Source organism: Myotis lucifugus, unplaced genomic scaffold, assembly GCF_000147115.1.
Source record: "Myotis lucifugus unplaced genomic scaffold, Myoluc2.0 scaffold_276, whole genome shotgun sequence".
Classification (NCBI taxonomy): domain Eukaryota; kingdom Metazoa; phylum Chordata; class Mammalia; order Chiroptera; family Vespertilionidae; genus Myotis; species Myotis lucifugus.
The window spans coordinates 34542-50194 of record NW_005871324.1 but is presented as its reverse complement, the minus strand read 5'-3'; the positions used below and the strand labels follow the sequence as shown (position 1 = coordinate 50194).

Below are 15653 nucleotides of genomic sequence, written 5' to 3'. Positions count from 1 at the left end.
AATGAATTCTTTTTCACAAGCTAGTAACAGGGTTGATTTAAAAATATAGTTCCTGGTGCCCTGCAGCCACTTTGGGCCTGGAAATGGGACGTGAGGTAAGGCTGTAGGATGAACTGGCAGTGTGTCCCTCCTGGAATTCAGTCTCATTTGACAGAATGGCCAAGGTCACACTTGACAAGGTTAAGTGGTACCCGGCACACCCCACACTAGCTCCCACCTCGAAATAATTTGAGCCCCGGGTTTTTCCACTTGGAGCTTAGACGGCGGTGCAGTATTTCCAGCGCAGCGGAGGCCCGATGTCAAGCTGTAGAAACACCCTTTTCTTGTCTGCCAGCTCCTAACGTGCCATAACCACATAGATGAGGAGCTGCACCTCTTGACAGATGTCCCCGTGAGGAAATCAATCTGGCGAGAAGTGTCCTTGTCCTGCTTAATTCCTTCTTTCTCAAGTCTTATCTCAGAACCTCCTCATTTTGAGTAGGGGACGTCCAACGATTTTATTCTTTGGAAGTATTCTAGGCCATTAAGTAATTAGATTGAGATGATTCCCTTTATATTTATTGTTGGGGGGATAGGAAAACTTTTTCATTGTAAGGGAGACTCATTGTAATCGGTTTTGACTTCCAAACCTTCATTATAAATCTGACAGCACAAAGCTCAATTTATTGACAATCTTTAAAAAATCTCTTACGGTGCTGATCTTGATTTCAGAAAGCTTTTTCTTCCTTGCTAATAGCATTGAAATAATTGTTTTGTGTCTTTAAGGCTAACACTAGTAATGAGATGAAGCTTCCGTCACTGAAGGATATTTACCATAAAAAGCAAAGGGAAAACATGCAGTTACCTGAGAGGAATCTCACTTCTTCCAGCCCAAACCATCCGCCCGAGGTAACGTGGTCCGCACTCGGCGGGGTGGAGCAAAGCTGCTTCCGACCCTCCCTGGGCTTTAGCGCGTTTCCCCGGGAGGCCTGGCTGCTCACCTCCACAGCAGCCCGTGCGGAGGGAGAACCACGCTGTCTGCCTATTTCCAGGTGCTGACTCTGGACCCAACGTTACACATGAAGCCAAGTGAGCAGACGGTGGGGACTCAGCCGCCGGGCTTTCTAAACGCCCTCCAGGACAGGATCTCCTTCTCGCCAGACTCTGTTCTGGAGCCCAGTGTGTCCAGTCGCTCTGACATGGACTCCTTCTCGCAAGCAAGCAATGCCACCTCTCAGTTGTCCGGGTTCCCCAAGTGCCCCTCACGTGCAAAAGCCTCAACAGCGGCCTCTTGGAAAAATCACGCCTTCCCAAACGAAAGCAGGACCAGCTCCACGTTCCCCTCAGTCTATACTGTCACTAGTAACGACCTCTCGGTCAACACCGTGGAAGAAGAAAACACTGTCATGGTAACTGCAGCCTCAGTCAGTCAGTCCCAGCTTCCAGGTACAGCCAACAGTGTCCCAGAATGCATTTCATTGACTTCCCTGGAAGATCCTGTGCTATTGTCTAAGTATGTATTTCAGTGGATGGCCTGTAATACTAATCGATTTTCTGTGGTGTCTGCTTAAATGATGAAAGTGGTTTTTATTGAATTTCAGTAATGTATAAAACCTTAAGTTAAAAACAGAGATAGCATTTTTAAGGTAGACCATCTAAGAATTAAATAATCCATGTCTGTTTTCTTCTTTACTTTGTTGGTGGTTAACTTGCGTATTGTCTATTTATATTTTCTGAGTGCAAAGGGAAAAGGCTGTGTTTTTGCTCATGAGAAGGACTGTTCTTTTGGGGCAGAGAGTGAGGAGACACTCTCCTAACAAGCCTTTCCCTCCTGCCGACAGCGTCAGGCAGAACCTGAAGGAAAAGCAGGCCCGGCACATAGCAGATCTTCGAGCTTATTATGAGTCAGAAATAAGTAGCTTGAAACAGAAGCTGGAGGCAAAAGAAATTTCTGCAGTTGAAGATTGGAAGAAAACCAATCAAATTCTTGTAGACAGGTAAAACTTAAAGCTTAACTATAGTTTTAAAAATATAATTTAACTGTTAGTGCTTCTCCAAGTTGGATATATTATTTTCCTCAAAGTATAATATATGGTGACGATAAATCACTTCTAAATCATGTGCCTCAGATTTGAAATTTTTTTAAAAATTTTTATTGATTTCAGAGAGAAAGGGAGAGGGAGAGAGAAATCGAAACTTCACTGATGAGAGAGAATCATCAATTGGCTGCCTCTTACACACCCCCTACTGGGGATTGAGCCCGAAACTGGGCATGTGCCCTGACCTGGAATCAAACCAGTGATCTCTTGGCTCATGGGTCAATGTTCAACCACTGAACCACACTGGCTGGGCAGATTTGAAAATTTTAATACCAAAAACACGTTTTCCTAAGTAATTATTTTTACAGATTTGAACCAGCTTCTTAGAACACACTAATAACTGACATGCACGTAGGTACTTCCTGTGAGCTGAATGCTGAAACAGTTGAGCAGACCTTGTGTGTGTCAAGGAATGTCATTTATGGGAGATGAGTGCTACACATGGATCCCTGATGAGAAAGTGATGGCTAGTGCCCTTGGGCAGTGCGCCACCTTTTTTTGTACCCAGACAGTTACCCTGTTAAAACAGCTGTAGGAACACGGGAGAATGGCCCCGTACTAGGGATAGCTTTTTTATTTTTATTTTTTTTTCACTCTTCATAATCACCGTTCTGGAGGACAGGCCAAGTCCAGTAAGGCAGGGAGTGAAACAGCTGTCAGGGGACTGTGTGTGAGGGTCAGGGGAGGGGGTCCGGAGCCCCAGAACAAAAGCCACAGCTGGGAACTGGAGAAGGAGAGAAGCCTCCATGTCCACCCTGGGTTTCTGGGGCCCAGAGCCCTGAGGGTGTAGCACCTGCGCCTCCTGTGGAGTCCCTTGGTGACGGAGCTCAACCATGCAGCTGCCAGTCACTAACGAATCCCAGCCACTGGCACCTGCTGCTGCTTGCGAATCTTGTTGAAGAGTTCCATGTACTGGACCATGGTATCTGCTGGGCCGTAGTCTGTGTCGTGTCTGTTGCCAAACTGCGGGAGCCCCGGGTGTGTGGCTGCCTAGAAAACTCTGTAGGAATTCGAGCAGCAGGCTCCAGCAGTCACTAGCTACCACACACGGCCATATTCCACCTCCACAGAGATGCCTCGGGCACTGGGCCCCATTGTGACCGTGCCCACCTTCACTAGGAAGTCACAGTCCTGGTAACGGGTGCCCCGGGTCTCAATCTTGCTGGCCTTGGCACTCTGGAAGAAGCCCTTGAGCTTCACTATGAGCACATCAAAGTTGGTGTCGGCAATAAGGCAAGGGCCATTCTCAAAGAGGGCGAAGCAGCTCAAAGGGTATTCTGAATTGTGCATCACATACATCAGCTTCCCCGTCTGACCTTGGCTGCCAAGGGTAGAAGCAGCCGTGTGATAGGTCTCACAGTCTACACAAAATGTTCCTTGCTTCTCTGCCCCAAGCACCTCCAACTTCAGGGTGAGGAGCTCCATGGTCTGCTGGACACTCTTGCCCTCAGCCACAGGCATCTGGGACACACAGGTCACTCCCATGGTGTCGGACCAGGAGGATGGCAGGACCAAAGAGTCGAAAGGGGATAGCTTTGCATCCATCCCCTGATGGGCACGGGCTGCTTCCACCTGTTGGTACTGTGAGTGATGCGGCTGTGAACATGGGTGTGCAGGGAGGTGTCTGTTCATGTCTTGCGTTGTTGACTTAATCTTTCTTAGGGGTCTTTTTACATCCTTATTTTCTCTGCCACTGCTGCCGTCAGGTCACTGAGGTGCATTTTACTAACGCGGCATCCTGAGTCTTGGCTGACGTGGAGAGCTGGTGTTTGTTACGTGCTGTACTGGGGAGTCGGTTAGGTTTATAGAACACTTGTCAGGGAGAGGGCGTGACCTTCCAATTGTTTCATTTCAATTTATGGTCTTAGATGCGGTCAATTAGATGGTGCTCTGAATGAAGCCACTAGCCGTGTGAGGACACTTGAAAATAAGAATAACCTACTAGAAAGAGAAGTGGTAAGTAAGTATTCTATTTTTTGTTGTTCTAGCGTCTTTTAAAAAAAAATATTTTTATTGCTTTCAGAGAGGGAGGGAGAGGGAGAGAGAGAGAAATATCAATGAAGAAAGAGAATCATTGATTGGCTGCCTCCTGCACGCCCCCTGCTGGGGATCAAGTCCCAAAACCAGGGCATCCGCAGGCCGATGCTTTATCCACAGAGCCAAATAGGCTAGGTCTGCCTTATTTTTTAAAAAATCCTCATCTAAGGACATGCTTAGAGAGAGGAGGGGTGGGAGAGAGAAAGAGAGAGAGAGAGACAGACAGACAGATATCAATGTGAGAAGCATCGACTGGTTGTCTTCCGTACTCTCCCAACCAGGGATCGAACCCGCAACCTGGGTATGTGCCCTGACCCGCTCCAGCCAACTGAGCCACCTGTTCAGGGTTCCATTTTCTTTTCTTTTCTTTTTCTTTTAAAAAAATATATTTTATTGATTTTTTTTACAGAGAGGAAGGGAGAGGGATAGAGAGTTAGAAACATCGATGAGAGAGAAACATCGATCAGCTGCCTCCTGCACACTCCCTACTGGGATGTGCCCGCAATCAAGGTACATGCCCTTGACCAGAATCGAACCTGGGACCCTTGAGTCCGCAGGCTGACGCTCTATCCACTGAGCCAAACCAGTTAGGGCAAGGGTTCCATTTTCTCATATAAATAACAAGAAGTGCGTAAACTTTTGCTTTTAACTATATAAATTTTTTTTATATAGTACTAAGTTCTGTTCTTCTACATATAGCCTTATAAACAATGTTTTGGTGGAAAGTGTCAGTTACGTTTTATACACTGTTTCTTTGTTTTGATGTTTTTTAGTTATCTGTGTCTCCTCCTACACTCTAAACTTCATGAAGTCAGAACTTGTCTTTCATGTTAATCTTCATTTCTAGCCACCCTAGTGCACAGCACCTCCTGGATATTCAGGAAATGATTGAGTGAATAGTAACATGCATATTGAATTTTATTTTCCTAGTAAGTGAGAGAATAGGGTAAGGAATGCATTTTTTTTAAGTTTTAAATGTGAATGTAGGACAACAAATTCCAGCTGTACTTTCAGAGTCATTTCTCTAATAGCCGTGGTTATTTTCCTCACTAAAGCGATCCACAGGTTAGTCCTAAAATCCGAATGCCTTGAACAGTGGTTTTCAGTTCACATTTTATGATCAACTCATGGTAGCATAATTCTGGTCTCCACCCCAGGCTATAGCAAAATAGTACATTTGCTGCCCAGCCAACATGGCTCAGTGGTTGAGCATCGACCTGTGTACCAGGAGGTCAGATTCCATTCCTGGTTGGGGCACATGCCCAGGTTGCTGGCTTGATCCCAGTGGTGGGCATGCAGGAGGCAGCCGATCAATGGTTCTGTCTCATTGATGTTTATATCTCTTCCCCTCTCCCTTTCTCTCTGAAATTAATAAAAATATATAAAAAATTAAATTTGCTGATTTCCATTTTATGTTTTGCTTTATTATTTTATATTTTAATGCTCACAGTTTATTAGCTGCTATTGAAACATCCATTTTTTTAGTGATATATATATATATATATATATATAATAATAGATTTTAGAGAGAAAGGAAGAGGGAGAGAGAGATAGAAACATTAATGATGAAAGAGAATCATTGTTTGGCTGCCTCCCGTATACCTCACACTGGGGATTGAGCCCACAATCTGGGCATATGTGCCCTGACCAGGAATCAAACCGTGACCTCCTGGTTCATAGGTCGACGTTCAGTCACTGAGCTACGCTGGCGGGTGAGACATCTATTTCTTATTAAAGACAATTGATTGTCCTGTCTGTTTTGTAGAGTGATTTCAGAGAACGCCTCAGTGCAGCCAGCAGTGCCTCCAAAATTCTTCAAGAACGCATCGAGGAAATGAGAACAAGTAACAGAGAAAAAGACAACACCATCATTCGACTGAAGTGTAGGCTGCAGGATCTGGAGGAAGCGTTTGAGAATGCCTACAAACTCTCAGATGACAAAGACGCCAGGCTGAAACAGGAAAACAAAATGTTTCAAGATGTAAGTGACTTGGTGATGTGCTCAGCTAAAGTAACTTTAGATTCTGCCCTTTTACAAGCTCTTAAGAGTTTTTCCATGTTTAGTTTATTTTACATTACTTTGCTGTAGCTGCAAATATATACCTTCCCACGGTGTAGGGCGGGTCTTTCTCGAAGCAGGAAGTGAGCTCTGAGACCAGGCTGTCGCTCCCTCCCACGCATCCTTTGTCTCTGGCAGGCCCACTTGGGAGCGGTCTGAAACCAGCATCTGTGTGTCTGGCAGGGCAAAGATTGAGAACGGGTTTGCTTAAATTTCTTCACTCGGATTTAATGTCACTTAAAATTGGATTTGTGTGGCACTGACGTGGGAGTAGGTTTCAGGTTGTGTGTTTTTCCCCTCTTAAGTTTTTCTTAATATTCCTTGTCATGGTACCTAAAAAATCTAAAAGTATTTTGACTGTGGAAAGCTTCATCCTGATAGCTTTAGGTTTGATGCTTGTTACTTTTTTTATTTATTTTTTATTTTCTTTATTGATTAAGGTATTACATATGTGTCCTTATCTCCCCCCGCCCACCCCAGCTCATGCCCTCACCCCCCCCTGGTGTCTGTCCATTGGTAATGCTTATATGCATGCATACAAGTCCCCCTTACCCCCACCCTCCCCTGCCTTCCCTCTGAGGTTTGACAGTCTGATCAATGCTTCTCTGTCTTTGGATCTGTTTTTGTTCATCAGTTTATGTTGTTCATTATATTCCACAAATGAGTGAGATCATGTGATATTTATCTTTCTCCAACTGACTTATTTCGCTTAGCATAATGCTCTCCTGGTCCATCCATGCTGTTGCAAATTGGTTTTAAATTTTATTTTCACGAAACACACATAAATGGTTTAAGTAGCGAAATTGGAAATGAAAAACAAGTCCTTCCCCCTCTCTGTACCTTGGAGTTCCCTACCCTGGAGGCCATTACCATCAGCTCTTCTAGCTGTTTCTTCCAGTATTTTCCTCCATGTTCCTAAATAGGAAACTTACATTATTCTTTCTTGTTCCCGTCAGATCAGACAGTATATGACTTCCTTCTGTGCACCATTACAGTTTAGCTTTCTTACACCATTTGCTCCCAATGCAAACCCCTCTCCCAATGTGGTTCACATGTTGAACTGATGCTAAGGCGCCTTCTCTTTCCCGTTGTGACGGCTCTGGAATTGGGCAGCTTTACACCAGTGTCCATTTTCATCGGCAGCAGCGTTTTTCCTCTGGTAGTAAGTAAAGTAATGGTATGGCTTCTAGTCAGTGATGTCTTCAATTGGAAATATGTGTGTTGTTGTTTATAGTTAGACTAGAGGCCCGTTGCACGAAGATTTGCGCAATAGGCCTTCCTTCCCCTCCCTTCAGTCATTTTCTCTTCACCCTGTCCGTCGCCTCTCCTTCCCTGTCAGACGTGGGCTCCAGAGTTGCATTTTCTTCTGTTCTTGTCACCTGTGTCCAGTGGCTGGGCTGGAGGTCGGCTGCTGTATGGGACGTGGAGGGTCCTGGACTCTGACCACTCTGCCCGAGGACTGTGGCCGGGTCCGTGTGTCTGCCCTGTGCTTCCGCCCTGTCCACCACTGATCGGGGATTCAGTCTGTGCCCCCACGGTTGGGAAGGGGTCACCTACTTGCCATGTGCTCCCCTTACTCAGGCCCTGCTACGGCTTCGTTCAAACCTGCCACCTGCGCTGTTACCTCTGGTTCTCTTTACTGGCTCCATGGTTAATAGTGGGACCAGGATAAAAAGGAAACTGTGACAAATTTGTCTTCTTTAACCAGGAGGCTCACATAGCTATTTTTAAATAAGTTACCTAATTATAATATACTTTCAGGATGGTATCTTACTCTGTGGAACTAATTTAGCAAGGAATCCTATGCAGCAATTCGAGACAGAACAATGCAAATACACTTTAATCTTTTGATCAATGGGTATTGACTGATACTACTTTTTTTTTACTTTTTATTTTGAAATAAATTTAAGCTTACAGAAAACTTGCAAGAACTGTCATTCCTTTCACCTAGAATTCGATGTTAACATGTTGCCATATCTACTTGCCATGCACACATAATCTTTTTTCTCTCAGGGCATTGGAGAGTAGGTCATAGACATCGTGCCTTTTACCTCTAGCTTTCGGGGTGTATTTCCTGAGAACGAGGGCTTCTCATTCATAGCCACAGAGCAGTCACCACAACGCAGACATCCAGATGGTGCACTCGCGTCCGACTGTTCCTCATGGCCGTGTTCCTAGCCCAGGCCACGCCTTGTCTTCACTTCTCCTGGATTTTCAATTCCTTTGATCTGAAACTGTGTGTCAACATTCCCCTGTTGTGACTTGGCATTTTTTAACCCTCATTCAAGGATATTTTCCCATTGATTTTTAGGGAGAGTGGAAGAGAGAGGGAAAGACAGAAATATCAATGTGAGGGAAATACATCGATTGGTTGCCTCCTGCATAATCCCTGACCAGGGCCCAGGCCGGGGAGGAGCCTGCAATCAAGGTACCAGCCCTTGACCAGAATCAAACCTGGGACCCTTCAGTCCGCAGGCCCACCCTCTATCTACTGAGCCAAACTGGCGAGGGTATGACTTGGCATTTTTGAAGAGTATGGGCAGTTACTTTATAGAGCAGTGGTTCCCAACCTTTTTTTGGCTGTGCCCCACCTAAGCATCTCTAAAATCCTGGTGCCCCCTTGTGACATATAATTCTTATTATTCAAAAAGTGAACTCCCAGTCACGTGGAGGAAGCCTAAAAGGCCATTAACTCGGTCTAAACAAGCATCCATGAAAGAGAGAAATAAAAGAACGAAAGGACAGTTGAAGTATTGAGGAAAAAATCACTAAGAAATTGTTAAGACAATAATAATATGGCCCTGGCTGGTTTGGCTCAGTGGATAGAGTGTCGGCCTGCAGACTAAAGGGTCCCGGGTTTGATTCTGGTCAAGGGTACATGGCTGGGTTGTGGGCTCGATCCCCAGGATGGGGCGTTTAGGAGGCAGCTGATCAATGATTCTCTCTCATCATTGAAGTTTCTGTCTCTCTCCCTCTCCCTTCCTCTCTCTGAAATTGATAAAAACAGTTTTGTTTCAACAATAATATGAAGTGCTATGAAAAAATAGCAAATAAAGTTTCAAGACATAATAAAGAACTGAAATGCATAAATATGTCACCATATATATTTACTAGTGCCCCAGTGCACGGATTTGTGCACATTGAAAGGAAATTAATTAGAAGGTGGCTGGCGGGGTGGGACTGGGAGAGATGGGCCCTAGAGCCAACCTCCCACAGTCCCTCCCTGGGCAGTGCTGCAGCTCGAAGGGTGTCTGCATAGTGAGTGGGGTTCCCTCCGGCAGATGGGGTCCCTTGGCCTGGCCTGCAGAGATTGGGCCAAAACCAGCTCTCTGGCATCCTCCCAGGGGTCCCGGATTGCAAGAGGGCAGTTCTCGGGTGTTGCTCCCCGGAATCAGGCTCCCTCCCCTCTGGTCCCGGCGTGCGTCACCTGAGAACCACCACTGCCAAGGCACCGCAGCTCAGCAGCTCCTGTGTTGAGCATCTGCCCCCTGGTGGTCATTGCACGTCAAAGCTACCGGTCGGATGGTTGCTTAGCCTTTTACTAGTGTGTGTGTGTGTGTGTGTGGGTGTGTACACACACACACACACACACACACACACACTATATGAGGCCCCTGGAATCATAAGAAATGCAAAAAAAAAATCACTGTTAATAACTCATTCTCGAATTGTCCCCCTTAAAAATGAAATTGCCCCCCTGTGGGGCGTGTGTCCCACATTGGGAGCCACTGTTACAGCATATCCTTTGGTGGATATTATGTTTAATTTTCTGGTGCAATTCTTTGTTTTTCCTGCAGCTTTTAGGAGAGTATGAGTCCCTGGGAAAAGAACACGAAAGAGTGAAGGTAATAGCGGTTCATTGCTCATGTTCTGGGCTGCGGTGGAGGCAGAGCACTGGACTGGAAGCCAAGGGCCCTGGCCTCCCCCCTGCTCCCCTGCCCTGTCCCCCATCGCTGTTGGCACTGACTTGCCCTCTCTGGGTCAGTAGGCTTGCTTTTAGATATCTACCCTGTAACTCACAGTCTGGTGGATTTGTTAATTTAACAAATATTTATTGAATGGCTGTTGCATTTGAGGTGAGATGAAATTTTTAGAAGTGTAAGATACCATGCAGATGCAAATAATTAATACTATTTAAATATAAAGTTTTGTTTCTCAAAGCATTGGCTTTTTGTGGGGTTGAACTTATTATGTTTGAATTCTCGATTAAAGCTCTGTTGGGAAACTACCATTTGTATGCAGTGAAACCCACAATGATGCTGTAAGGGGACCCCAGTATTTCTGCTGCGTAAAATGCAGCTTGAGATTATTCAAGGTTAGTGAAAAGGCCTGCCCAGCCCGGCCACCAGGAATTCCGGGGGTCAGGGGCCAGGCCGTACTTTGAAAACATCATCACCACAGGGATTTTTTTGCCATTTACTGAGACTTCAGTCAGGTTTGTGGTTAAAATGTGTCCATTTAACACTGGACCATTTCCAGTCAAGCAGGGCACACGGCCCTCCCGGCCCCACAGCTGTCTGTGAACCAGCGTCCACTCACCCATCCTCTTCCGGGAGTTCTATCTGTGGCTTGGTGGAGGCCGTATGTGCTGAGTATCTGCTTGATTTTCTTTGTAGCTCTCTGGTGTAGCCTTAGGTTAGTTTTGTATTTTTGCATTTTTAAATAAAAGGACTACATTTGAATACTTAACTTCAGTTTTCTGAACTTTTCCTTTATTTTCATAGGATACATTAAATACAACCGAGAACAAATTGCTTGATGCACAGACTCAGATTTCTGATTTGAAAAGGTAAATGCATTGTCTTACTAATCAAACACTGCTAATTGTTTTCTTAGCACTTAAATAAGTGTCTATTTGAAAGTGATGAAAAGAAAGTTTTTCTTGAGGATTTGAAAGCATTTTTAGATCTTATCCTAATCTTTCTGACATAGAAATACATTTGATATTAGCCAAAGATTTTTAAACTTTTTTAAAAAATTGATTTCAGAGAGGAAGAAAGATGGAGAGAGAGAGAGAGAAACATCAATAGGAGAGAGAATCATGGATTGGCTGCCTCCTACACGCCCCCTACCGGGGATGGAGCCCATATCCTGGGCATGTGCCCTGACTGGGAATCGAACCGTGACCTCCTGATTCATAGGTTGACACTCAACCACTAAGCCACACTGGCCGAGGTAACTGAAGATATTTAAACGATTAGAAAATATCGGTGGTTGGTCCTAAGAGGTGCGCATTTCCCCAAACATTATGTATTTTCACAGGATAGATAACATCCAAATGATATTAAAACATTGAAAAGAATTTTAAGAAGCAGTCTAGTTCTCTGAATATTTTTATGCTCCCCCAAAAACAGCATTCCCACCTATTTGTGGTCATCTACTTTCTTAAAGACCTGTCTTGGGGACTATATTCATGATCTGATTTGCTTAATTAGGTAGGAATAGAGTCAAATTGTCCCAGTGGCAAATGATTCCATATTTCTAATTGGCTTTTAAGCATGTTTCTATATTTGGGGATAGTAATGTCCCTTATTTGGAGATTTTTACTGCACTCTTTAGGACTTCCCGCAGGGAGGACAGGAACGCTGTCTGGCTTTCTCTGCTCATTCAGTTCCAGTGTTAGCGGCCTTATCTGAAGTTCTTTCAAACCTTCCTTGCAATGGGAAAGGTAAGAATGTGAGTTTAAAAGATGAGATGAGGCCTGGCCGGTGTGGCTCAGTGGTTGAGCTTTGACCCATGCACCAAGAGGTTGCTGGTTCGATTCCCAGTCTGGGCACATGCCCGGGTTTGGGGCTTGATCTCCAGTAGGGGGTGTGCAGGAGGCAGGTGATTGATGTTTCTCTCTCATCATTGATGTTTCTATCTCTCTTCCTCTCGTTCCTCTATCTCTAAAAATCAATAAAAATTTTTTTAAAGAAGTAAGGAACTCTTACCTTAAAAAAGAAGATCAGCCCTAGCTGGTTTGGCTCAGTGGATAGAGTGTCGGCCTGCGGACTGAAGGGTCTGAGGTTCGATTCCAGTCAAGGACACATGCCTGGGTTGCGGGCTCGATCTCCAATAGGGGGCGTGCAGAAGGCAGCTGATCAATGATTCTCATCATTGATGTTTCTATCTCTCTTTCTGTCTCCCTTCCACTCTGAAATCAATAAAAATATATAAAAATAAATAAAAAATAAAAACTCTTGAGCAAAATATGTTATTTAAGAAAAAAGAAAAAAAAAAAGAGCATTGGCCTGTGGACTGAAGGATCCCGGGTTCAATTCTGGTCAAGGGCATGTACCTCCGTTGCAGGCTCCTCCCTGGCCCAGGCCCTGCTCAGGGCATGTGCAGGAGGCAACCAATCAATGTGAGAGAAACATATTTCCCTCTGTCTTCCCCTCTCTCCCACTCTCTCTAAAAATCAATGGAAAAATATCCTTGGGTGAGGATTAAAAAAAGAAAAAAGATCAGTTGAGGACATGTGCAAAGTTTAAAAGAACAAAGACTGCAAGACATGTTCAAGACAATTAATTGGCCACAGTACTCATTTTCTGCTGGTAACTTGAAAATAGGCTTTTATTCTGAACATGGCACAAATTCAATGAGGTGCATAGTTTAAAATTAGGAGTTCTTTTTAATGGCTCTGTTATTGGGAATTAAGCCTGCTTCCTCTTGTGTGGAAGTGTTACCTATATATATTTCATGTGCTTGGATGCATACATATTAAACATGTTAGAATTGCAGTTTATTTGAATTTATTTTATATTTAATTTATATGTTGTATGTTTTGATCTATAGTCAAATTTATAATTTTTTTTTACTTGCTAGATTAAGTCCATCTATTTTGTTCCTTTTCCTTCAGTTGTAGGATGAGTGCTCCTCTGTAGAGTTTAATGCACTTTCCTTTCTACTTACTCTCCCTTACTTTGTCAGCTTTGTAAAGTTAAACGGTAGAATTTTACTGGGAAAAGGTTTATGGATTTGCAGCTCCTTTGTCTCCCCTTTTCTAGAAGGATCTGTTAAATCAGTAATTTGTAGTTGAGCTGTTTAAATTTGTTGAAATGTACTTATATTTATTTCATTGCTTTGAATCAGAACGATCTCAAAACTTGAAGCTCAGGTCAAGCAAGTGGAGCATGAAAATATGTTAAGTCTTCGTCATAATTCTAGAGCTCCCACGGGACCCTCCCGTGCCAAGTAAGTCACTTTGTTTAATCTCTGCAAAGCTAGAAATAGGTGCGCCCTTCCATCTAGCTCAGAAGCTCCTCTGTCTGAACCATGAGAATGTCGGGGCTGATGTCACGGAGAATGTAGATGTGTAAGAACATCTCGTTACCAGCCAGCGCACAAACTCCTGCAGAGGCATTTCCTGGAAGGAGGAAGGAGGAGAGTCAGGCTGGGAGCGAGGAGGGGAGGGTGTTCTTGTTTTTCACTCTGCCCAGCTGGGTAACCTTAGGCAAATCTCTGAATTTTTTTGGAGCCCAGTTTTATCATCTGTAGAAACAAGGGCATTGGGCTGAAGTCTCTCAAACGGTCTTTTAGCCCCAAAAGACGAGGTATTTTCTCCCCACGTTAGTGGAGAGACCTGTGACTGTAGATTTTCATTAGCTTGTGTGCATTTTTCTTCTTAGTTTTTCAAAATTAGCTTTGCTGTCATCTCAGCATTGTCTTTTTTTTTTTTAAATATATTTTATTGATTTTTTACAGAGAGGAAGGGAGAGGGATAGAGAGTTAGAAACATCGATGAGAGAGATACATCGATCAGCCGCCTCCTGCACATCTCCCACTGGGGATGTGCCCGCAACCCAGGTACATGCCCTTGACCGGAATCGAACCTGGGACCTTTCAGTCCGCAGGCCGACGCTCTATCCACTGAGCCAAGCCGGTCAGGGCAGCATTGTCTTGCTGATACATTTACAGAATACGTTTCCCATGTTAGAATTGGTTTTTATGATTTTGGGGTAAATAGTATTAATGAGTAGATCATAACTTTGTAACTATGGTACTTGAAAAAGATTGTTAAATTGTGAATTTTAACGTAAGTCATAATTGTCAAATGAGAAACTTTTCCTAGATCTTTGCTGGTAGAACATAGTGAATTATTAAAGAAAAAGTATGTAAATAACTGAAATTGAACATTGAGAGAGAACAAACAGTAGCTTTGGGGAGAGTGAGACGGGAGAGGCACCAGGGGACCACACTTGTATCTGGAGTGTCCGCTCTGAAAATCTGAGTGAGATGAAGTGAAGAAGCAAGGTTTTCTAATGCGCATGGTTGGTGCCTGAGTGCTGTCTGCAGGCTGGAAATTGTTTATATTTTTAAAGAGAATAGGAACCAATAAAGAATTAGCATCCGGAATATAAAGAACTACAAACCAATGAGAAAAAGACAACTTCCTCAGTAGAAAAGCAATCACAGGATATGAGCAAGCAGCTCACAGAAAAGAAACCTAAATGGCTAATAAAAATGAAAAGGTGCTCATTTCACTGGTAATCCGAAAAATGCCAATGAGAACAGCAATGGGAGGCCACTCACACCCTCAGACGAGCCAGCCTTCAGATCTAATCATGGTGAAGTTGGGCCAAGGTGTGAAGAAACAGGAACCGCACTGCTGGCTGGGCTGACCATTGGTATAGCCAGAGGGGGTGATTCGTCAGCATCCAGTGAGACTGCACACCCCGAACTCCACGTTCCACTCTTAGAGGTTTACCCGAGAGGAATTCTTACACCTGTTCACTGTAGCATTGTTGAAGGGCAATCCATTAGGAGGGAAGCACACCCACCACCAGGAGGGAGGATGCGTGGCTTGTGGTATATTCGCACTGTGGGTAAGTAAGACGGTAGTGCCTTCTGTATCACATGGATAAACCTCCAAGGTGATGCTGAGTAGAAACAGCAGCCCTGCAGGGATGTGTGCATTGTAACTTGGATGTAACCTAAAAAATACAAGCATACCATGTGTCTATGTTTTACAACTACAAACAAGTAGGGTAAGATGCTAGCATTTGTTAAAACTGATGTGGGCGGGTGCTTGTTAATGGTATTCTTTGTAATCTTCTAAGATTGTTTGACATGTTTTTTAATTTAAAAGTTGATGCCCAGCTGGCATGGCTCAGTGGTTGAGCATGGACCTATGAACCAAGAGGTCACGGTTTGATTCCCAGTCAGGGCACATGCCCGGATTGTGGGCTCGATCCCTCGTGTGGGGCATGCAGGAGGCAGGGTGATCAATGATTCTCTCTCGTCATTGATGTTTCTCTCTCTCTCCCTCTCTCCCTTTTTCTCTGAAACCAATAATACACACACACACACACACACACACACATATCTGGCAAAGTGTGCAGGATCAGGTCAGTCAGGGGCTTGGGGGCATGGTCTGGATTGTGGACACACTGCATTTCATTCTTCCATTCCTTCCACAACTATTTATTGAGCACTTGCCATGTGCCAGGCACTGTGCTATTTGCTGGGGGTTATGGCTAGAAACAGGCAGATGATGG

The 15653-nt window shown here is 44.3% G+C and overlaps 1 protein-coding gene and 1 pseudogene across 5 annotated transcripts in view; one reads left to right on the top strand and one right to left on the bottom strand.

Moving 5' to 3' along the window:
- MPHOSPH9 (M-phase phosphoprotein 9) overlaps positions 1-15653 on the top strand; it is a 38924-nt gene that overhangs the window by 13148 nt on the left and 10123 nt on the right. For 4 of the 5 annotated variants that reach the window (XM_014464985.2, XM_014464989.2, XM_014464986.2 and 1 more), the window contains exons 9-16: positions 766-888; positions 1032-1492; positions 1821-1976; positions 3947-4034; positions 5881-6096; positions 9972-10019; positions 10899-10963; positions 13249-13350. In XM_014464985.2, coding sequence (XP_014320471.1) covers positions 766-888; positions 1032-1492; positions 1821-1976; positions 3947-4034; positions 5881-6096; positions 9972-10019; positions 10899-10963; positions 13249-13350 — 1259 coding nt within the window. The remainder of the gene's footprint in view (positions 1-765; positions 889-1031; positions 1493-1820; positions 1977-3946; positions 4035-5880; positions 6097-9971; positions 10020-10898; positions 10964-13248; positions 13351-15653) is intronic. The other variant, XM_023763179.1, reaches the window with a different exon arrangement.
- Positions 2671-3896, bottom strand: LOC102437828 (annotated as a pseudogene).